Source organism: Mobula birostris, chromosome 31 (genome assembly GCF_030028105.1).
Source record: "Mobula birostris isolate sMobBir1 chromosome 31, sMobBir1.hap1, whole genome shotgun sequence".
Lineage (NCBI taxonomy): Eukaryota > Metazoa > Chordata > Chondrichthyes > Myliobatiformes > Myliobatidae > Mobula > Mobula birostris.
Window position 1 is genome coordinate 8,960,201 of NC_092400.1, and position 24,608 is coordinate 8,984,808.

The window sequence follows — 24,608 nt, forward strand, 5'->3', positions numbered from 1 at the left end:
AAGACTCTGGCTTTCGTTTCATCATTAACACCGTTAGCCTCACAATATAACTCCACTCTCTCAATGTAAGTTGCCCAGTCTTCAATGCCACTATCAAACGCTGTAATGGTTCCAATCATCGCCATCTTTGTTATGTTAATTTAGCCCCATTTTCCCTTTGTTTTCTTTTTGACTCACATGTCCTTTTTGCTAGCGCCACGAGTGCACTCCGCCTAGGTGTGTGTGTGTTGCTCCTTTTTATCTCCCTTCTGGGGCAGGCACCGGCTGTGGTCTCACCTGGACGTGCTGCGGCTCCAACTGTGTCTCTTGGTTTCCTGACGTTCCCGACCCCGGCTGTGGTCCCGCTTCCTATCCGACTCACGGCCTCGCTCTGCCTCCTTCTCCCGCTCCTTATGCTCTTCCTTTGAGTGTCGTTATCAACTAAAACCCAGCGTTCCGATAAGATGTAGGTTCACTAACTTCGTCGCCAATTTGTTGTGCATGTGGCCTGGTTACACAACAATGCCATTAATAAAAATGCTGGAGACGGGAGCTAAGTTTCATGGTTCTTTACTGGCAGAATCCGAACTCGGCACACACGTACGGATCAATGCACGCCTAATAGCACATGCTCAATACGTGCCTAATAGTGCATGCAACGACGTGTTACTAAAACATAAAGTAGTCCCTTATTATAATGTAGGCTATACAGTACAAGGCACGAATGGACAAGGCAGATGCATAGGGACCAATCCTTATGGAAAGCGTAAAGTGGGGGGGGGAGGGAAAGATGTGCTTGGTGGTGGGATCCTGTTGGAGATGGCAGAAGTTATGGAGAATTATGTGCTGGACGCAGAGGCTAGTGGGGTTGTAGGTGAGGACAAGAGGAACCGTATTCCCACTGGGGTGGTGGTTGGATGGGGTGACAGCAGAGATGTGTGAACTGGAAGAGGTGCGGATAAGAGCAGCATTGATGGTGGGGGAAGGAAAGCTCCTTTCTTTGAAGAAGAAGGACATCTCAGTAGTTCTACAATGAAAAGCCTCATTCTGACAGCAGATGCAGCGAAGTTGAAGGAATCACTGTTCCACCTGGCTGACAAAAAGGCAGGCACAGCAGGGACACATGCGCGTGCCCATGGCTACACCTATTGAATGCACTGTTCTCCACTCTCTCCGCACTAGTCCGAACCTCAACATCAAACCCACAGTTAAGGTGGGTTGCTGCTGTAATGGTCGGACAACTGACCTCTATTTTGCTGAGACCAGGCGACAACTCTCAGACACCTCCTCTTAGTTACCCCTTGAACAGGATCCCACTAAGGAGCACCAGGCCATTTTCACCCGCACTATAACTGACCTTATTAACTCTGGGGATCTTCCATCCACTACCACCAAACTCATAGTTTCCTTACCCGTTTCTACTTCCTTCCCAAGATCCATAAACCTGCCTGTCCAGGTAGACCCATTGTTTCTGCTTGTTCCTGCCCCACCAAATTTATATATGCATACCTTGATTCAGTTTTTATCCCGTCGGTTCAGTCCCTTCCTACCTACAGTACATCATGACACTTCACTTCCTCTTGATCTTTTCAATGACTTCAAGTGCCCTGGCCTGATCGTCTCATTTTCACTATGGATAGCAAGTTCCTTTACACCAACATCCCCCAACAGGAAGGCCTCAAAGCCCACTGCTTCCTTCTGAACAGCAGACCCAACCAGTTCCCCTCCACTGCCACCACTCTCCTCCAACTGGCGGAACTGGTCCTCACTCTCAATAATTTCTCCTTTGGCTCCTCCCACTTCCTCCAAACAAAAGGTGTAGCCATGGGCACCTGCATGGGTCCCAGCTATGCCTGCCTTTTGGTTGGCTACGTGGAACAGTCTACATTCCAAGCATACACTGGTATCACTCCCCAACTTTTCCTATGCTACATCAATGACTGCATTGGTGCTGCTTCCCGCCAAGCTTGTTGACTTCATAAATTTTGCCTCCGACTTCCACCCTGCCCTCAAATTTACCTGGTCCATTTTTGACACCTCCCTCCCCTTTCTCGATCTCTCTGTCTCTATCTCTGGAGACAGGTTATCCCCTGATATCTTTTATAAACCACTAACAGTTAGCTGGACTATATCTCTTCCCACTCTGTCAATTGGAGAAATGCCATCCCCTTCTCGTAATTACTCTGTCTCTGCCGCAGCCGCTGTTAATGAGGGTTTTCATTCCAGAACCAATGAGATGTCCTCCTTTCTCAAAGAAAGGAGCTTCCTTTCCTCCACAATCAATGCTGCCCTCACTTGCATCTCTTCCATTTCATGCACGTCCACCTTCATCCCATCCACCCACAACCCCACCTATCACAAGTGAGGGCAGCATTGATCCCCTACCACCATCCGCTACCACCCCACCAGCATCTGTGAGGTGAGGTGACACTTCACCTGTGAGTCTGTTGAGTGTTGCTTCCTGTATATCAGTGAGAAGTGATGTAGATTGGGAGACAACTTCGCCAAACCCCCAAGCTCCATCCACTAGAAAAAGCAGGATCTTCCGGTGGCCACCCATTTCAATTCCAGCACGTCAGTCCATGGCCTCCTCTACTGCCGCTATGAGGCCGCACTCAGGTTGGAGGATGAACACCTTATATTTCTTCTGGGTAGCCATCAATCTGATGGCATGAACATTGATTTCTTGAACTTCTGGTAATTGTCCCCCTCCCCCCCCCCCACTCTCCTACACCATTCCTCATTTCCATTTCCCTCTCTTATCTTATCTCCTTACCCGCCCTCCACCTTCCTCTGGTGCTCCTCCCCCTTCCCTTTCTTCCATGGCCTTCTGTCCTCTCCTATCAGATTCCCCTTTTTCCAGCTCTTTGCCTCTTTCATCAATCAACTTCCCAGCTCTTTACTTCACCCTTCACCCTCTCCTGATTTTACCTATCACCTACTACTTCCTCCTCTCCACTCCCCACCCTCTTACTCTGGCTTTTCATCTATTTTTTCCGGTCCTGATGACTGTTTACTCTTCCACAGATGCTGCCTGGCCTACTGAGTTCCTCCAGCATTTTGTGTGTATTACTTGAATTTCTAGCATCTGCAGATTTTCTCGTTTGTGTAACAGGACAGTGGTTACTTATGCTTTCCTAGATCAAGGAAATACAGCAATGTTTTGCACAGTGAGCCTCATGAATAAACTCAACCTGACAGGGAAAGGAACACCTATTCTATTACATATAATGGCCAAGACAAGATTGTGAATAGCTACATCATTTCAGGATTGGAAGTGGCTGGCTTAGATAGTGAAAACTACCATGAGCTGTCTGACGTCTATACACAGGAACATATGTCTGTCTACAAAGGGGACATTCCTTGTCAGAAATAGGGCCAAGAATAGTATGTTTATTTGTCAGAAATTGATTCAAAAATGGAGCTGTTGATAGGTATGAATGTACCTACGGCATTAGAGCCATTGCAAGTGCTTCAGTGTTCATGATGGATCCAATGCACCAGAACAATGTTGGGTTGGACCATTGAAAGGAGACCATGGTGTTGGAAGAGACTACGCTCGGCCAGAGCTGACAGTTAACAGGACTTCAGTTTCGCACTTGAATGAGTTTTGGCAGGAGCAATTCAAGACAGATTTTCCTGAAAGCAGAAAGGAAAAGAGGGATAACCTGGTTTGGCAGGAGAGGAGCACAATCTAAAATAAATTGCTTATCAAACGAGGACATGTGTGTAAATGCTGAGATTTCATGTCTCCTGTGTCTTAGTAGCATGTAGTTGTAACTATTATAGTATAAATAGGGGGCTGGAGCAGCCATGTATCTGTTCTCTATTTGCTTTGTATTCTGTGCTGTGCGTTTATTATGGTATCTAGTCACATTAGTGGGCGAGGTAGAAGTGAAGGGGAATAAGTTACGTATTTTTGCTTATTTTGTGGCAGTTTCCAGCTTGGGACTGGCGGAGGTAATATTTTTGCTGATCACTTAACATTGCTTCAAAATTATATGTTTGCTAATTGCTAATAAAGGATCTAATAAAGAATTTGACTATTTGGAACAATCATAGGAGCTGAGGGTGTGTCATACAAGTATAACAACCCAGTGGTGGTCGCAGGCTCGTAGCAATTGTTTTGTTTAGATTTTGGATTTGTTTTGCTGCTACAGTGGGCAATGTTTAAATTAGGGTGCTATGCAACTCAGGGGAATTTGGACACAATAGAATTCTCAGACTGTTCTCCTTCCTAATGGTAGTTGTGATGGAACTTTGAGCTACACAATAAAACTTGTGAAAGCTCTAAATTATTCTTCACAATTTATTTTAATTTTTTTGGATTAATTGATAATAATAAATTGCATTTTAAGTAATTTGTGATTTAACTATTAACAAATGGTCTTGGGAGTGTTATAAACTGATATATGAGTAAAGTTGGACTTATCTTTAGATTGAGGTAATATATCCACACATATTATCAGAGTTGCCCCTAAGTATTTAGCAATTTTGATATTTGTCAGTTTTTGTTGTTTTGCTTAAACATTTGTAGTTATGTTAATTCAAAAAGAGATGAACAGAAATATAAAGAAATAAATGATTTGCTCTCTCTGATGGATGAACTAAGGCTGAGGCTGTGGGCCTGCTCTGGCTGCTTTAAGCTCCATGTCTATGGACATGAATGTTGTTTGCATGATTTGTGTTTTTTTTTCTCTCTCTCTCAGCACATTGGGTATTTGTTAGTCTTTTTTTAATGGTCTTTTTCAGGTTTCTTGTTTTGTGGCTGCTTGTAAGGAGAGGAATCTCAAGGCTGTATAATTTAAACATACTTTGATAATAAATGTACTTTGAACTTTGAACATTCACAGCAGACAACACAAATATACATACCTAGCCAGAGTTAATATGCTTGAGATCACTAAACCAATTACAAACCAGGAATCATCTAAAAGATCCAACTACTTTTTCCTTCTCCATTAGCATTTATTGTACAAACGTATATGTTTCTTAAGCCCCTCCCCTTATCTGCAGCCCAAAAACTGTTGTGGGCCATTGCGACTTGCTCTGCTGGCTCATCTCTCTTCTACGTCTTGCCCAGATTCAATTGATCCTGGAGACAGACCACTGATGGGCTTGATGTCTTCTTTAATTAGTCAGCAATTCAGAGTGTAGAGTGGCCTGTATATATCAATTATAAAAGGTGTTAGGATGTTGATACATGCTGCTTAGTTTTGGCTATGCCTTAGTTTGTATATAAAGTATTGGTGCCCACAAGTAGTTGCTTGAGAGTCTGCAGACAGATATAGATGTTAAATGAGTGAGCAAGGGTCTGGCAGATGGAGTACAATGTTGCTAAATGCAAGGTCATCCACTGGAAGGAAAAATGGAAGATCAGATTACTATTTAAATGGTAAAAAAATTGTAGCATGCTGCTGCACAGAGGGACATGGGAGTGTGTGTGCATGAATCTCAAAAGGTTGGTTTGCACGTGCAGCAGGCTATCAGGAAGGCAAATGGAATGTTGGCTTTCATTGCTAGAGGGATTGAGTTTATCAGCAGGGAGGTTATGCTGCAACTGTACAGGGCACTGGTGAAGCCGCACCTGGAGTACTGCGTGCAGTTCTGGTCTCCTTACGTGAGGAAGGATATACTGGCTTTAAAGACGGTGCAGAGGAGGTTCATCAGGCTGATTCCAAGGATAAGGGGGTTACACTATGAGAGATTGAGCTGTCTGGGACTGTATTCACTGGAATTCAGAAGAATGAGAGGGGATCTTATAGAAATATATAAAATTATGAAAGGGATAGATAAAATAGAGGCAAGAAAGTTGTTTCCACTGGTAGGTGAGACTAGAACTAGGGGACATAGGCTCAAAGTTCAGGGGAGTAGATTTAGGATGGAGATGAGGAAGAACACAGAGAGTGGTGAATCTGTCGAATTCTCTGCCCAATGAAGCAATGGAGGCTACCTCAGTAAATATACTTAAGACAAGGCTGGATAGGTTTTTGCATAGTAGGAGAATTAAGGGTTATGGGAAAGAAGCAGGTAGATGGAGATGAGTCCTTGGCTGGGATCAGCCGTGATCTTATTGAATGGTGGAGCAGGCTCGTCAGGCCACATAGCCTACTCCTGCTCCTGCTCCTATTTCTTATGTTCTTATGTTAAGATTTGTTGTACTGAGATACTCAGGCAACGCAGTGGTTGGTACCCTTTGGCTCCATCAAAGGACCCAAGATATCCAAAACAAATTTCAATGAAGCTTTCTTTTTCAGAATAGTGAGGATATGAATCATAGTTGCCACTAAGAACTGCACAGTTGCATAAAGGGAGACTGGAGTCCTGAAGAAGGTTTTGGCCCAAAACATTTCCTGTTTATTAATTTCTATAGGTGCTGTCTGACCTGCTGAGTTCCTCCAGCATTATGTGTGTGTTGCTTTGGATTTCCAGCATCTGCAGGCTTTCCTGTGGATAGACAACAATGACCATAACAATAATAAATCTAGATGACAAAGGTAGGTGTAGGCTGGACTAATGCCTAAATGCAAACATAGATTGGTTAAACGAATGGCTCAATAAATGCACTAATCTAGAAGTTTATTTTACATAGTTAATTATTATTTGGTCTTCAGGTTTCAAAGTTCAAAAGTTTAAAGTAAAATTTATTTTCAGAGTACAAACATGTCACCACATACGACCCTGAGATTCTTTCTCTGCAGGCACACGTAGCAAATCTATAGAAGAGTAACTGTGAACATCACGAACTATAAACTACACATATAAATATCTAGCATAACAATATAACAGAGTCCTTAAGTGAGTGTAGCTACTGTATTCCCTTTTGTTCAAGAGCCTGATGGTTGAGCTGTAGTAACTGTTCTTGAACCTGGTGGTGCAAGTCCTGAGGCACCTGTATCTGTACCTCAACAACACCTAAAGCATCTTCACACATCTTCTCAGTTCACTTACCCAAATACTGACTGTTTCTGTCCCTACTGATGCTGACTGTTTCCTTCACTACTCTAGTTCACACTCTCCCCTCTCAGCAGAAGCGAGTGCGTTCTTCTCCCTGGCAGCTTCTATGGAGATGAATGAACAGCCAACGTTTCAGGCCTCTTTATCCATTTTCATAGATGCTGCCTGGGCTGCTGAGCTCCTCCAGCATTCCGTGCCAATTGCTCTGGAGAATTTACCGAGTGTACGTCCGTCTCCCCCGCATGGCGGCTCTCTCGTCTGATCTCGTCGCCGCTCCCCTCTAAACTCGCGAGAGCTCGGGCTCGGCGCCGCCGGTGGCTGGCGCGAAATCGGTTCTCGTCATGGCGTCCGCGAAAGAGTCCCGCAGTCGGAACCTGCCCTGGTAAGAGCCGCCGAGAAAGGAAGAGCGGCTGGAGGCGTACGGATTGACGGCCGCAACGGCGCTTGCAAAGAAGCAGCTGCGGGTCGGAGCCCAGCCGGGGACGGGCGGGGGAGGGAGAGCGCGGCAGATTTGAACGCAAATGGGAAGGTCGGTGCGCGTTAGCGGGCCTGCCACGGAACGTGAACGGGGTCGGGAGGCCAGGTGTAATATGCTTGTACATAGGGGTGGCTGTTCCAGCGAGCCGGGCGTCTGTTCCTCCGTAAAAACACACAGCACTTGAACTTTTGCAAACCCCAGTAGTGCTCACATTTTAGACGTATGAAGTCAGGAATTCGCCGCCGATTCAGGATGTGTATTGTATACCTTTCCCTGACATTAAGTGCACCTATTGAATCTCGAGCCCAAATTTTGGATCATTACCGTTGCAACCTGGGTTGGATTGTTTTCTGGTCTTGTGCATTTCGCGATCCCCCAGTCACCATTTGCCCCCCCCTCCCCCCCGTGAAGCAGCATCTTTTGGTCCAAAATTAGGGGTGGGTGATGTGCATTTCATCCAGGTACTCAGTGAAGATTCACATCAAGTAGTTGGTGATGGTGTTCAGTTTTCGCATGTCCATTGCACTTGTACAGCCGAATAATTGAAATGGATATCTGAAAGTAACAATTATAATATAAATAAAATTGTAGAAAGGACCACACTAAAGATGGGGATGGGAGCTTTTGAACCATTATGACGACGATGAAACTATCCTTATGCTTTATTTCTATAAATCTAGTTTAGGAAAATTATTAATACATGTTTCTAATTTAATTGTTCTTTATTAAATTATATACTGATCTTTCAAAATTTACATTCCCCTTTTCAGAAATTGAAAAACAAAATTAATTTCCACATAACTTGATCCATGAGAGTAAAAGGTAGCAAGTTGTTTTGGATGTTTTAAAACACCTTTGATTTATGTTATGGTGGGGTAAAGCAACCCTGCTGTGAGTTTGAGACAGTAGCCAGATGTGAAGTACATGTTACAACAGGAGGTAGAAAAGGTGTATAAAAAGAGCAGTATTAGGATGATCATAGGGGATGTCAATATGCAGGTAGACATCAAGTTGGTGCTGGATCCCAAGAGAGGGAATTTGTAGAATGTGTATGATATGGTTTCTAAAGCAGCTTGTGGTTGAGCTCACCAAGATCTGGAATGGGTTTGACTAGGGAGTTTAAGGAAATGAAACCCTTAAGAGGCAGTGATCATAATATAGAAATCACCTTACATTTGGAGAGGGGGGTGCTAAAGTTGGATTTATCAGTATTATACTGGAATAAACAAACTACAGAAGCATGAGCGAGGAGCTGGCCAAAGTTAATTGGAAGGGGACACTCGGAGGGATGATGGTAGACCAGCAATAGCTAAAACTTCTGGGAGTGATTCAGAAGATGCAGGGCCGGTTCATCCTAAAGAAGAAGCAGCATTCTGAAGGAAGATCTTAGAATCCATTATTAAGGATGAGGTTTCTGGGTACATGATAAAGCAGACCAAAGATAGCATGGAGAATTTCTGTTGATGGAACAGGGAGTCTGCAGAAGGATTTAGACAGATTAGGAGATATTGGCAAAGAAGTGGCAGATGGAATACAGTGTAGGGGAAGTGTGTGGTCATGCATTTGGTAGAAGGAATAAAGGTGTAGGTTATTTTCGAAATGGAGGTGCAAAAGGTCTTGGGAGTCTTAAAGGTTACTTTGCAGGTTGAGTGAGACGTAAGGAATGCATATTTCACTCTTTCCTCTTTTTTTCGAGGACTAGAATATAAAGGTAAGAATGTAATGCTGAGGCTTTATAAAACATTGGTCAGGCTGCACTTGAAGTATGGTGAGCAGTGTTGAACCCCGTGTCTAAGAAAGGGCCTGCTGACATTGGAGAGGGTCTAAAAGAGGTTCACGAAAATGATTCTGGGAATGAAAGGATTAGTATATAAGGTGCATTTGATGCCGCCTTTAGAACAAAGCTGAGGTGGAATTTATTTAGTTAGAGGGTGGTGAATCCGTGGAATCCATTTCCACAGACATTTGTAGGGCGGCACAGTGGTGTAGTGTTCAGTGTAACATTATCACAGCGCTAGTGACCTTCGTTCAATTCCTAGTGCTCTGCAAGGAATTTGTATGTTCTTTCCGTGCCTGTAGGTTTCCTCTGTGCTCTAGTTTTCTTCTACATTCCAAAGACATACAGGTTAGTAGGTTATCTGGTCACATGGATGTAATTGGGTGCTGTAGGTTGATTGGGCTGGATGTAATTGTTATTATTGTGCTGTATCTCTGAGAAAAAATATTTAAATGGAGATTGATAGTTTCCTGATTAGGGGATCAAATGTTGCGGGGAGAAAGCAGGAGAATGGGGTTGAGAGGGAAAATAAATCGGGTTATGATTTAATGGTGGAACAGACTCAATGGACGGAATAGCTTATTTCTGCTCCTATGTGTTATGGTCTTAATTAGGTTCACTTCACATCATCTTTTCCATTTCTCTCTCTCTGTTGGAGAGTCTAGAACTGCAGACAGTACTTGAACTGTAGACCAGTTATTTTTATCTATTTAACATCCTAGTACTTTAAGCCAGCATGCCTATACATAAAACACCATCCCATTTAGAATTTTCAAGTCAGTAGAAAGCAAAATTTTCAATCTATTTAAAACAAAAACAGAATGCTGAAAACATTCAGCAGGTCAGACAGCCATTTATAGAAAGAGAAACCATGTTAACATTTCATATTGAAGACCCTTAAAGAACATTCTGATGAACAGTCTTTATTCTGAAATGTTGACACTTTTCCCTTTTTCCATAGTTGCTGCCCAATCTTAAGTTCTTTAAGCAGCATCTATCTCTGGGAGGGAAGGAGCTGTTGGCATCATGATGCGGGGTTTTCACCTGAAACATCGACAATTCCTTTGCTCCCACAAGAATCCACTGAGTTGTTCCAGCTGATAGTTTTGTTGCAAATCAGGATACACATTGCAGGTTTTGGGTGTGATTAAATTAATCTAGGATGCAAGATGCTTATTGACCAGTTGTGAATTACACTTAGTGGCCATTTATTAGGTATCTCCTGTACCTAATAAAGTGGCCATTGAGTGTGTTCACGATCGTCTGCTGGTGTAGCCCAACCACTTCAAGGTTCGATGTGTGTGTTGAGAGGTCTCTGCTGCATAACACTGTTGAAATGCGAGATTATTTGTGTTACTGTCACCTTGCTGTCAGCTTGAACCAGTCTGGTCATACTCCTCTGACCTCTCATTAACAAGGCATTTTCAGCTACAGCACTGCCACTCATTGGGTATTTTTTGTTGTCGCACTATTCTCTGTACACGACAGACTGTTGTGCGTCAAAATCCCATTTCAGCAGTTTCTGAGATACTCAAGCCACACCATTTGATTCCAACTATCATTCCACGGTCAAAGCCACTTTTCTTCCTTATTCTGATATTTGGTCTGAACAAAAATTGAATCTCTTGACCATGTCTGCATGCTTTTATCCATTGACTTGCTGCCACATGTTTGGTCAATTAGATATTTGCATTAATAAGCAGGTGCACCTAATAAAGTGGCCACTGAGTGCGTAATAATCGTCTAGGTATAAAATATGGATGCGGGTATAGTAGGGGTGAGCAAAGATGGCTTGGGATGATTTTCAGTAGGTATAAGTAGGCAAAGAATATAAATGATTCTGAATCACATAATTGGACTAAAGATATATGGAAGTTTGGTAACTGATAACTACCACTTAGTCATATAGTAGAATGTCGTTTTTTATATATAATTATTACACATATCTAGAAATATTTCCAAAAAAATGGAAAATTCTGTGATAATACCTGTATTTTTAAAAGGTCATTTATGTCATTAGTCACTCTCTGAAAACAGCTTCAACATTTATTAATTAATGCAGCTGCAAATGTAGATTCCACCAACCGCAGTGTCTCATGTATTTGGTTCAGATGCCAACCAGGCATTAAAATGCTTGCTGCTCAAACTCAAAATATCAAGCAGCATCTGTGAAGGCAAAAAGTTCAAGTTGATATTGAACTTTTTGATATTGATATTTCAGGTCAAGACCCTCCATCTAGACTGAAAGAAAACAGGAAAGATTGACAAGCCATTCCCAGGTTGTGACAGGGTACAGTTTGTGAGAGTGAAGAGGCATGGGGAGACCAGCAACCAGCTAACTCATTGCTCAGCTTGAACCAGTCTTCCGATTGTTTTGGCTTCGGGGAGGGTGTGGGGAGAAAAGTAACATGGAAATTCCCCTTTCCCACACCAAGCAGAAGATGCCTGCAGCAACACAGCATCCAAAAAAACAGTCTCCAGCAACACACACAAAAGGCTGGAAGAACTCAGCAAATCAGGCAGCATCTATGGACATGAATAAGCCGTCAATGATTCTGGCTGAGACCCTTCTTCAGGACCCCATCTGTTCTGCTGTTCTCCTAAATGCTTCTTCGTATGTACAGAATGTCCATAAGTCAGTTGTTCCTAATCTGGGGAGGACCTATATTTAGCAAGGCTGGGACCAGATGTGGAGAGAGTGATGGGCAGACAGAACCAGCTGGAGGAGGGGATGGGAAGAAACCACAACTTGTGGTTTTAACAATCTCATTTTTGTGAGTCAGAATATACCATTATCTGTGGTTTGAACAACTCCAGAGTAGATATTAGCACCAATTTTTTTAAAGTCTATATGTCCATTTACTAAAAACTTTAGAAGAGTTGAGGGCACCATGCCAATCACTTAGCTCAGGCTTTTCCCCATCTCGCGTATCGTTGCAGGTGGGTTTATCTCTCGTCTTTGCACGTGCCCAGTTTAGCAAAAGTATTTTTGCTTGTATTGATTTTTTTTCCTCTTCCATGAGCTACAAATAATACACCAGACACATCAAAAGTGAATGTTCAGTTGTTGAGTTGTTCTTAGCACTTGTTTGCAATCTGTGTTTTACTGCCAATCGTCAGTATGCTAAGGCTGCAGACCTGGTCAATCAACACCTTTCTACTAAGGATGAGTTTATTATTGTGCAAATTTAATAAAGGAAATTGGTGATTACAAACTGCATATGTTTCAATACAAGTAGTTAGAGAAGGTGGTAAAGTCAGATATAATTATGAAGTTTAAAAAATTTGTACAGGTACTTAGATATGGAACGTATAGAAGAATATAGGTCTAATGTTGGCAAGTGGGATTAGCATGGATAGGTATCGTAGTTGATGTGGACAAAAAGCATAGATAGAGTGGATATGGAAAGGATGTTTCCAGCAGTGTAAGAATCTAGGATGTAGGGCACAGCCTCAGATTAGAAGGATATCCCTTTAAAACAATGATGAAGAATTTATTTAGCCAGAAGGTAGTGAATCTGTGGAATTTATTGTTATAGATGTTGTTGAGGCAAATAATTGGGTGTATTTAAAGTGAAGGTTAATGAGTTCGTGATTAATAAGGGCATCAAAGATTACAGGGAGAAGGCAGGAGAATGAGATTGAGAGGGAAAATAAATCACCTATGATTGAATAGTAGAGAAGACCCAAATGGTTTGCATGGCCCATTTCTGCTGCTAGGTCTTATGATCCAAGTGCAGTATTATCTTTCACAATGGACCCTAGATAGCAAAATGCACTTTCTATTTTTAGTCTAATGTTGAGTTATGCTTTGTCTTCTACCTAACTTTTTGATAGAAAAAGAGTGGGAAACTATTGATGCATGCATGGAAAAGACTATTCACGTGCTACTGAAGCTGATCTTTTGTCCAAGCAACTAAATGGTTCTATCAGCAATTCTCAATTTGGACTTTATGCTCTCACTCTATGTGTGCCTCAAGATATAAGCCATTTTATCGGCAGAGAAGGCATGTCATAATCACAGAAATACTAGTAAATACGGTAACTGGCATTCTTAATGGTAGGTTAAGAATGCCTGTGACAATATTTAGTATTCATTATGTTCATGAATAAAAATCATGCAGTCATTTTTTCGTGCACAGTTAAGAGTTGCCCATTTGCAGCAATACATTCTTTAAAAACATTGATAAAATTAAATTCTTGCATAGTGACTATGAATTTGAGATTATCTTAAATATTGGTCAGCTGGAACCATCTATTACGATTTTGCAAATTCTTTTAGACATACATTATTATTTATGACTTTTAACTAGTACCTGTCCATTTAGTAATGGAATAACTAAGTGTGTCTGCATCCATGGGTAAATTCTCCTACCTTAATTATCATTGAATCATGTCTGCCCCAAAATTTGATTTTATCTATTTAAAAGCCATATAAATTATCTCAAATTTCTGTTCCAGGGTGGAAAAGTATCGGCCCCAGACCTTGGATGATCTTATTTCCCATCAAGATATCCTTAACACAAGTAAGTTGCTGTCAAGTTGCAATATTTCATTTTCTGCTCCCATTTATTTTGTAAGATCAATCAAAATAGAAGTACAGTGTAAACTAGTGGAAATTTAAAAATATATTTCTTGTGATAGGTGTATGTTATTAAGGTGTGACATTACTGTTGGTCTTTGTAATCTTTGAAAGTGCTGGAAATACACAGCAGGTCAGGCAGCCTCTGTAGAGGGGAAACGGTTAATGTTCTAGAAGCATTTCATCAAATCTAGTAAATGTTAGAAATTAAACATGTTGTAAGATACAGAGGAGGAAGGGGGATTCAGAGAACAAGGCCAACACACACAAAATGCTGGAAGAGCTCAGCAGGTCAGGCAGCATCTATGGAGGGGAAAAACAGTTCTATTTTAACTTCATCAGTCCACAGGACTTGTTTCCAAAATGTATCAAGCTTGTTTAGATGTTCCTTTGAACCTTTTGAATAGAACTTTTTGGCTGCAATGAGCAAAGGTATGTTTGGAGAAAAAAGGGTGCAGAATTTCATGAAAAGAACCCCTCTCCAACTGTTAAACACGGGGGGGGGGGATCAATCATGCTTTGGGCTTGTGTTGCAGCCAGTGGCACAGGGAACATTTACTGGTAAAGGGAAGAATGAATTCAATTAAATACTAGCAAATTCTGGAGGCAAACATCACACAGTCTGTAAAAAAGCTGAAGATGAAAAGAGGATGGCTTCTACAAGCAAATAGAGAGAGTACAGAGGAGATTACTAGAATGTTACCTGGGTTTCAGCACCTAAGTTACAGAGAAAGGTTGAACAAGTTAGGTCTTTATTCTTTGGAGCGTATAAGGTTGAGGAGGGACTTGATAGAGGTATTTAAAATTATGAGGGGGATAGATAGAGTTGATGTGGATAGGCTTTTTCCATTGAGAGTAGGGGAAATTCAAATGAGGACATGAATTGAGAGTTAAGGGGCAAAAGTTTAGGGGTAACATGAGAGGGAACTTCTTTACTCAGAGAGTGGTAGCTGTGTGGAACGAGCTTCCAGTAGAAGTGGTAGAGGCAGGTTCGATTTTGTCATTTAAAAAAAAAATTGGATAGGTATATGGACAGGAAAGGAATGGAGGGTTATGGGCTGAGTGCAGGTAGATGGGACTAGGTGAGAGTAAGCATTCGGCACGGACTAGAAAGGCCAAGAAGGCATGTTTCCGTGCTGTAATTGTTATATGGTTAACAGGATAATGAACCTAAACATACTTCAAAATCCACAATGGGCTACCTCAAGAGGCGCAAGCTGAAGGTTTTGCCATGGCCCTCACAGTCCCCTGACCTAAACATCATCGAGAATCTGTGGATAGACCTCAAAAGAGCAGTGCATGCAATACGGCCCAAGAATCTCACAGAACTAGAAGCCTTTTGCAAAGAAAATTGGGTGAAAATCCCCCAAACAAGAGTTGAAAGACTCTTAGCTGGCTACAAAAAGCATTTCCAAGCTGTGATACTTGCCAAAGGGGGTGTTACTAAGTACTGCCATGCAGGGTGCCCAAACTTTTGCTTTGAGCCCTTTTCCTTTATTGTTATTTTGAAATTGTAAAAGATGGAATTAAAAAAGATTTCTTGCTTAAAATATTAAAGGAATGTGTCATCTTTAACTTTATGCCTTTTGGAAATCAGTTCATCTTTTACTCGCTTAGCTATTCACAGTAACAGAAATTTTGACCGGGGTACCCAAACTTTTGCATGCCACTGTATGTACTGATGCAACAGTTCAGCGTGTTTGATTTTCATCAGTGACGATCTTGGCAAGTTCATAAATCAATTTCTCTGCTGCTTCGTGATCAGCGGATGCTTCATCAGCACAAATCTTTAAAAATTTAATCCCGTGCCTTTTCTTAAAATTTCTGCAACCAGACTGCTGAATTCTCACAATTAACTTCAATTTTCAGTTTGTCATGATGGATCGTTGTTTGATGATCGGTATAGCATTGAGCGGCATATGTCTACTCCACTGACAAACCTACTCTTTAAATACAGGATCGATATCTTCCTTGTTTGCTTTATGCTGTGCTTTTCTATTTTTCATTAACTTCTCTTACGCTATATATGTGAGGTTACTTTTCAGAACTGTCTGTGTGCAGAGAGACCTGCGCAATGCCTGGGGATTTTCCCAGCACCATATGAAATTTTCCATTTGTGACATTATGTTAGCACTCAAAATATTTTGGATTTCGGAGGTGTTTGGAATTTTGGATAAGCAGTACTCGACCTGCATCAAAAGTTGCTGTGAGGAGGGGAGTGGATGTTGTTAGAGTTGAAGGAGACATTGGAAAAACAGAAATAACAATGAGCAGGGAGGGAAACATGAAACTTCTGCTCCTTTGCCCCTTCCCTTCCCACAATCCGGGCAGCCAAACACTCACAGGTGAAGCAGGTATATTTAGTGAACTGCATGGACCCAAGAAAATCCCAGTGTTTTGAAGGAAGTAGCTTTATAGGTAGTGAATTTTTGTTGGCGTCTTCCAATATTCTACAGAGTCTCGAATTGATTCAGTAGATTATGGGTTAACAGATTTGACCTGACTTAAAATACTAGGGAAAAAGAAACCAGGGGGCAGTTGACTTGTAAAAACATGTTGCAGTCTATAGTGAAGGACAGTTTATAAGCAACAAGAGTTGATGGGGGTGGGGAGAGGGATAATAGACTGATAGGGATTGAGTGTTATCAGAAGGAAAACAATTGGAATGAGCAAGTTTTCTCACGTTGGCAACTAGAACAGGGATTGGTACTTGACTGCAGCTATTCATGAACTCTCAGCAGTTTGGCTGAAGGGACCATTTAACATATTTACACACTTCTTGGTGATTTAAAAAAAACTAGCTGAGAATGTGAGTAGAGGCAAATGTAAAGAAATTTAAAGAGGATATAGACAAGGCAAGTGGGCAGGAGGAGGCAGTCGCAATATAATGCCGAAAAATGTGAAGTTACCCACGGTGCACAAAAGAGAAAATCAAAATACTTTCTTGAAGATGAGAGATTTCTGTAGTGTTTAAATTCAGAGGCTCATAAGTCTTTGTACACAGATCATTAAAAACCACTGCAGATGTAGAGGATGATTAGGAAGGGAAATATTTTGTCTTTTTATGAGAGGATTTGAGTACAGGAGTAAAGATTTATTAGTGCCATTAAATTGGCATATTGGTTTATTGTCACATGTACTGAGGTATGGAGAAAAGTTTTGTTTTGCATGACATCCAGTCAAATCATTTAATCACATTAATACATCGAGGTAGTCTATGATGGAATTAATAACAATGCAGAATCTAGTGTTATAATTACTGAGGAAATGTAGTGCAGTAGACAATCAAGTGGAGAGTTATTCTTGACTTCTCTAAGGTTTAACACCGACCTGATGAAGGGTTTCAGTCCAAAACATCAACTGATTATTCCTCTCCATGAAAGCTGCTTGACCTGCTGAGTTCTCCAGCATTTGTGTGTGTTACTCTGGAATTTCCAGCATCTGCAGAATCTCTTTTGTTTATAGTTAGCATTATCTGAGGAAATAGCATCTCATAATTTTAATCATGTAATTTATTCTAATTTTAAAGAATGTGTTTTTATTTTTGCCCAAATCTTTAAAATTCAAAATCAAAAGGTAGACACATCAGCTCAAGTGTCTGATTCTGTAGTTTTATTTGGCAATTTCTGGATCTTTTGCTTGAGGTATATTTTTTAGTATCAAGAACACAACAGAAAAAGATTTTCTATATTTTTCAGAGCTTTTCTTCTTTGCTAATTCTAAATGAAAACCCACTCTGAGTTCTTCAACTGTGATAGTCTCAAAGTTCAATGTGGTGATTATTTTCCGTGGTATTGGTAATGGACAAAATGATTAAGGCTATAATTCTACAACAAAAATGAAAGTTACAAATTAAAAGTCACCTACATAGTGATATTGAAGCGATCAAAAACAGCTAAAATATATTTTAAAAATCAAATATAAGATTATCCCAAAAAGATGTCTAAGCCTCAAATATGATTGATAATAAATATTTTATGTGCATGTTTTCTTTTTATATTAAAGAAGAATATGATTTTAAAAGCAAAAACTTAACGTAGAATCAAATATAATGAACAGATATTATTAAATGAAAAATAAATTCAAGATTATACTTGGGAGTCTTCAAATACAGACTTCATAAACTGCCTCAATAATCAGTGTGCTGTATTTTATACTGTTAGTTTTGTTCTTTTTATTTGTTTACATTGTGATGTGCTGTATCTCCTCAGTGCCCACTCTGAATTGATCTTGCTGGGTTTTTCACTAATTAAGTTGTATAGCATTAGTTCAAGTTTGGAAAGTAAATTTAGAATTTGTAAAGAAGATTCTATTTTTTTCCACTGCATTTCCTACCATTCCTCCCATAACCCATATCTGCTTAAAGAAAATATCTGATTGAAATTTGAGTTGTTTTTAACTTCATGAGAGATTCTAAATTATTGGCTTTGAAAGCCCTTGCAGGGTCATTAATAATCTAAAGTTTGACTTTATTCTAATACCAGATTTACTTCTGGGTAACGGTCACATTAACCTACATTTCTTCTAATGTTGCCTATCTATCAAGTTTGATGAGGGATATAAAACTCTAATAATAGGCCACAGGGATTTAGTTATCTGCATTTGTAATGAGTCATTAGCTCGTGATGTATATGCTTTCCCTCAAGGCCAAGATGAAAAGATGACCTTTTAAGAATAGTTTATAGGAGTTTGTGCTGTTGATATCATTTTAAGTTATGAGTTATAGAATGAAAAAAAAAATCATCCTAAGTAGCTTCTTTGTTAACTGTAACTTTGTTCAAGTGTAGTTTATTTTTAGCTGCATAGCACAAAATGAAATTTAATGAATTATTTTTGAACTCTTGGTGATTCTGGAAAATTAGTTTGTATTGATTTGGTGAGTCCTGGTAGAATTCTAAATCTAACCTAATGAATTGAAATCGATTTGACTTGATGAAATACTGTGCACAATGCTGAGACTACTTGCTGTGGGGGGAGAAAAAAGATTGCAGTGGGAGAAAATAGATTGAGAGCAACTTAGCAAGGAATGTAGAAGCAGCGAGTAAGAATAGCTCCTGCAAGTGTGTAATAGGGAAGGACACAGCTAAAGTACATATCGTTCCCTTGAAGGAAGAGAATGGCAATAATGGGAAAGTCAGGGATAGGAGATATTTGGAGAAGTGAGGGGTAGTACAATGGAATAGCATTCAGTGCTACTGCTTCACAGCTCCACAGACCTGGGTTTGATTCTGACCTCGGGTGCTGTCTTTGTGAATTTTTTATGTTCTCTCTATGCCCAGGTGGATTTCCTATAGGTATCTTGGTTTCTTTCCCACAACTGAGAGATGTGCTGCAGGGGTTAATTGGTTATTGTAAAATGCTCCTTTTGGAAAGATGAATCAAGTTGATGGCAAAACTGAATCAGAAATGAATTGATGGGTTTGTGTGAATGAGAATAAGTTACATGGGCATTGAGAAATAAGGAAAAGGGGATTAGGAGTAATGAGATTGTTTTTCTGGGAGATTCGGTATCCCTCTACACATAATGACCTGAATCTTAGGGTCCTCAAAGAAGAAGTTGCAAAGATAGTGAATGAATTGGATAACATCTTCCTGTATTCTCCAGTATTCTCTAGATTCTCGGAAAGTCTTAGCAGGTTGGAAAACTGCAAGGAAGTAAGAAGAGAAGAAACTACACAGAAGCTGGACTACATCTGTTATTGGGAGATTACTGGAATTCAGTACAAAGGAGATATGATAAGGACATTTCCAAAGAAAAGGAAAATTATATGATGTAGCTGAGCCAAAATAATGTTATGAAAGAAAATACAGGTGTCCCCTGCTTTTCGAACGTTCGCTTTACGAAACCTCACTGTTACGAAAGACCTACATTAGTTCCCTGTTTTCGCTAACAGAAGGTGGTTTCACTGTTACGAAAAAAGGCAGCGCGCGGGGAAAAGCAGCGCGCAAAAAAAAAATAGCGCGCGCCCTGAGCAGCCGCTCTCCCCCGGATTCGGAACAGCATTCTAGCTGGCATTGCTTAAACACATGTCTGTGAGCAGCCATTTGCAAGATGAGTTCTAAGGTATCAGAAAAGCCTAAACGAGCTCATAAGGGTGTTACACAGCGTAAAACTAGATATAATTAAGTGTTTCGATCGTGGTGAATGAAGTAAGGACAAAGTGAGTTTGCCTTGTGGAAGTTGATGAAGATGATGTTGAAGAGGTTTTGCCATCCCATGACCAAGAACTGATAGATGAAGAGCTGATGCAATTGGAAGAGGAAAGGATAACAATCAAAACCGAATGCAGTAGTGAAAGTGAAGTCTTCCAGGAACTGAACGTGAAGCAGCTGTGTGAGATTTTCGCTGCAATGATAAAGTACGTCTTTAATTTTGGAAGGGTACGTCGGTTTAGGACATATTTGCAGGATGGTTTGAGTGCTTACAAAGAATTGTATGATAGAAAAATGCGTGAGGCTAAGCAGTCAAGCAAGCCTTCCACATCAGCCACAGCAGACGACGAACCTCGACCTTCGACATCGAGGCAGGCAGACATAGAAGAAGATGACCTGCCTGCCCTGATCGACGATGAGGTGACACCCCAGAGTCCCACCACCCTAACCCCTGGGCCCTGGACAGATACCGATTCGCGGAGAATGCAGCGGTAGCTGGAACGCACTCAGCGCATCTTCAAGAAAAAAAGCCGAAATAAACAAGCTAATTAATTAGGTGCCGCCCGGCATGTAAATGTCGGCCCGGATCAGAGGCGATTGTCGATTGCGTCGTCTCTGATCTGGGCCGACATGTATGTGCCGGGCGGCACCTAATTAATTAGCTTGTTTATTTCGGCTTTTTTCTTAAAGATGTGCTGGATGTGTCCCGGCTGCCGCTGGACCCCTGCATTCTTCGTGGATCGGTATCGGGTTGCTGCCTGGAGGTTGGGGGCCACTGCACCACCCCAGACTCCGACGACTCAGCCTAACACACCATCATCAGTGTGCTCGATGTCTTCATGATTACCATAAGTGATACTACACTGTACATACATTATTTCTACTTTATATCGGCTGTGTATTTTTACGTGTTATTTGGTACGATTTGGCAGCTTCATAGCTTAAAGGTTACTGGAGAGCGCTTGCACCGTGTTTCTGCCGAGAGCGCTCGCATGAGATTTTTGCTACGGAGAACGGTGCGCAATGATTGTGGAAAAGTATTTCTACTTTATATAGGCTGTGTATTCATATCATTCCTGCTTTTACTATATGTTAGTGTTATTTTAGGTATTATGTGTTATTTGGCATAATTTGGTAGGTTATTTTTGGGTCTGCGAACGCTCACAAAGTTTTCCCATATAAATTAATGGTAATTGCTTCTTCGCTTTACGACATTCTGGCTTACGAACCGTTTCATAGGGACGCTGTATCTTTGGATGGCGGGGGAAACCTGTATGACAATTTATTTTGGAATGTAATGAGCAGGGTAGATGAGGAAGAATTCACGTGTAATTCCAGTAATCCAGTACCACAAGTACTACCACACTGCAGTTTGTCTGAACTATTGGATGACATCTGGGAACACTTTATTTTGCATTTTCTTATATGTGACTCAATAATAAACTAAATTTTCTGATAAATTCTGTGGTTTTAAAGGGATGTGGAAACAACCTGGAGAACTGCAATTTGTCAGCCATCTGTAATTTACAAACAGGGCTCGCACGCTAGATCCCAGCTCCGCTTGTAAGCCTTTTTCATGTTCCTGACTCCCAGTTATTTGGAGCCCTGAGTTAGCCTTGGCTTCACACACTCAATCCACGCTCTTCAGTGTTCCTCAGTTGACTTTGTAAGTTAATGGATCCATGGGTAGTTAGTCCACAGATAACAAGGATTTACTGTACTTTTGAGTGAATGAGAGGCCAAACAGGTTTCCTGAGCAACCTGATGTTAGATTATCTGTTTTAGGGCGTTTGATTTTAAGATTGAATTCAAACAGGTGCCACAAGCTAAAAGCTAATGGCATTGCTGTGATATATTAGTATGGATAGAAAATTGGCTAAGAAGCAAAAAGACAAGTAATTGAGTGGAAAGGTCATTTTCAGTTTGAAACAGAGATCAGTACTGGGTTTTAACTATGGTGGATTCTGGTTGGGACCAGTACATTTTGGCCCAATTAAGCAGCTGTCCCAATTAGCTGAAATTTTATGGAAATAGTTAAAAAGCCATGAAACAGACAAACTACCATTTAACTGAGTAACAAATCTATAAAACTGTGTTTCCTGATAGTTATTGATGGAGGAATTCAGCGTACACTGCCGTGTTATTTTGATTGACTGTAAATGGTCAAATACAATGCTATCCTTATTGTTTAAAGGCTTCTGGAAAATTTAACCATATGGAAGTATTCTTCGAAGTTTGTGGATTAATAGTGATCTTGGGCTAATAAATGATTTGTCCAAAAACACCTGGCAAGGCTATTGCGAAATCTAATGGTCTTGAACTAATGCTTTGCTTATAGATTTTGTAAGCATGATCCATCAGCTTCAAATCCTTCCCCTTGAATGTTGGTGTATTTTCCATGTGCAGTGAAAAAATACTCAGGTTTTTGAGGTTGCAGCTATTGAATAGGTGGACAAAAGTGGTCACTCCACTGTTCTAAAATGTGATCGTAATAGGTCTCCAGAGTTCCAGAGAGGTATAAATGATTGATTAGTAGGAAATATTTGCAACAGTGCTTGTTAATTCAGTTCATTAATGCTGGTTGGAGTAATCATCAATTGGCTCTAGATGTCCCTGCAACTAAAATAATTAAAGAAAAGAGTGACTTCAGCATAAATCTTTTTTTCCAAAAAGATTTTAGTAGGATATGATTGTGATTCAAGAGTACAGCTTTACTTATCTCTCATTATGATTATTCTTGAACTGTGTGCTTTTGGTTGTGAAAGCATCCCCTATTGTGTAGGGAGTTTCAACTTTTTTTAAATCCATGGGGCTGGAGAAATGACACAGTTCAGAGTCAGGATGCTGTTTGGCATGGAGAGGAATATGTTGGTGATGGTGTTCCCACACACCTAATGACCCAGGTTTCAGAGGTATTGTGCAACACATCTTTGAGATTTGCTACACACATCAAAGTTGCCGGTGAACGCAGCAGGCCAGGCAGCATCTCTAGGAAGAGGTGCAGTCGACGTTTCAGGCCTGACGAAGGGTCTTGGCCTGAAACGTCGACTGCACCTCTTCCTAGAGATGCTGCCTGGCCTGCTGCGTTCACCGGCAACTTTGATGTGTGTTGCTTGAATTTCCAGCATCTGCAGAATTCCTGTTGTTTGTTGTTTGAGATTTGCTGCAGCTTTTTGAACTTATTGAAACTAGAGAATATCCCCAGAAAATGAAGTGAATGCTTTAACACGAGTATAAGTTGCTATTCAAATTGGCTGCTTTATCCTGGATTGTATTGAGTTGTTTGATTGTTTTTGGAAATGCAGTCATCTAGGCATGTGGGGAGTATAATATCACATTCTTTGCTTGCTCTGGAGATAATGAAAAGGCTACAGAGGTCAGGCCATGAATCATTTTGTGAAGAATATGCACCCTTCAGCATACTCTTGTAAGTACTTGATGGGGGCTGCTTATCCTGCAGAGTATGATTGGATGGAGGACTTCCATGACCAGATGGCCTTTCTGGAGCTGGAGTGATCCGAGACGCTGAGGATTTGTTTTGGCTACTTTTTCAAAATAGTGTAGAAATAAACAATAATGCACGCACAATATGGGTGCATAGCCAAAAAAGTTATGAAAACCTGTTCAGTTAAAAATTCTTGTGAATGATGACCGTGTGCACTCTTGACAGTGATGGTATTGAAAATAGTAATAACATGGGAGATGTTGAGGGGTTGGTAAGACTCTGTCAACTTGTGTGTATGAATGTTATTTGACAGTTATCTGAGCATTAGCACCTTCATAATTTGAGATGTAGATTGAAAGAGTTTAAAAACGCAAACAACAGGAATTCTGCAGATGCTGGAAATTCAAGCAACACGCATAAAAGTTGCTGGTGAACGCAGCAACAGGTCTCGGCCTGAAACGTCGACTGCACCTCTTGAAAGAGTTTTTCCACTTGACTGCAGTGAAGCATTGCAAGACGACTGTCTTTGGGCACCATCCTGAGGAATAGTTACCTTAATGTCATTGGACTAAAATAATTGGCTTTAAACCATCATAACCATTTCAATTTATGCAGTGCTTGACTCCAGTAAATGATTTCAATTTCGCTGGGCTCCTAGATGCTACACTCAACTCAATGCCAACTTGATGTCAAGGGCTATTGTTCTTGCCTCCCCTAGGGAATTCAGTTATTCTATTTGTGTTTGAGCCAAGCAATAAAGTAATCTGGAGTTGAGGTTTTGACAGAACCTGATCAATTAGCAGGTTATCAGGATGTAAATGCTACTTAATATTATTGTTGTCAAAACATTCCTTCATTTTCTAATTGGTTATTGATTGGCCTGATTAGATTTGGATTTTCTCTAATTTTTGTTAGTAGAATAAAACTGGATAGTTTTACAGTTTCAGGTGAATGTTTGGGCTAGATATAGCATCCCTGGTCTTTGCTGTACTCAATCATTTCTTGATGTCACTTGGTGAAGGGACCTAAGCAGGAGGAAAAAAATGGATAATCTACTCAGTAATTCCAGTTGAAGGTAGTAGCAAACACTTTGGGTTTGCTGCCATTGAAGATGGGAATATTCCTAACATTGTTTAATTGTCCTCTTATTCACCGCTGCACATGGTAGATAAGCAGAGATTTGATCTGGTGATTGTAGGGTTGTTCAGCTTGCTCTCCAGCATTTTATTTCCAGTGT

At 40.7% G+C, this 24,608-nt stretch overlaps 1 protein-coding gene and 1 long non-coding RNA gene across 3 annotated transcripts in view; one reads left to right on the forward strand and one right to left on the reverse strand.

Annotated features, from left to right (window-relative positions):
* Positions 1–4,922: 4,922 nt before the first annotated feature.
* On the reverse strand, positions 4,923–7,410 carry LOC140190985 (uncharacterized). Its single transcript, XR_011883733.1, has 3 exons — positions 6,931–7,410; positions 6,365–6,426; positions 4,923–5,142 (listed from the first exon to the last, which is right to left on the reverse strand). It is a non-coding gene; the product is annotated as an uncharacterized lncRNA (long non-coding RNA).
* The window catches only part of rfc5 (replication factor C (activator 1) 5), a 76,591-nt gene continuing 59,195 nt past the window's right edge, over positions 7,213–24,608 (forward strand). Inside the window, exons 1-2 of one of the 2 annotated variants that reach the window (XM_072248014.1) lie at positions 7,213–7,318; positions 13,653–13,717. In XM_072248014.1, coding sequence (XP_072104115.1) covers positions 7,278–7,318; positions 13,653–13,717 — 106 coding nt within the window. In that variant the 5' untranslated portion in view covers positions 7,213–7,277. The other variant, XM_072248015.1, reaches the window with a different exon arrangement.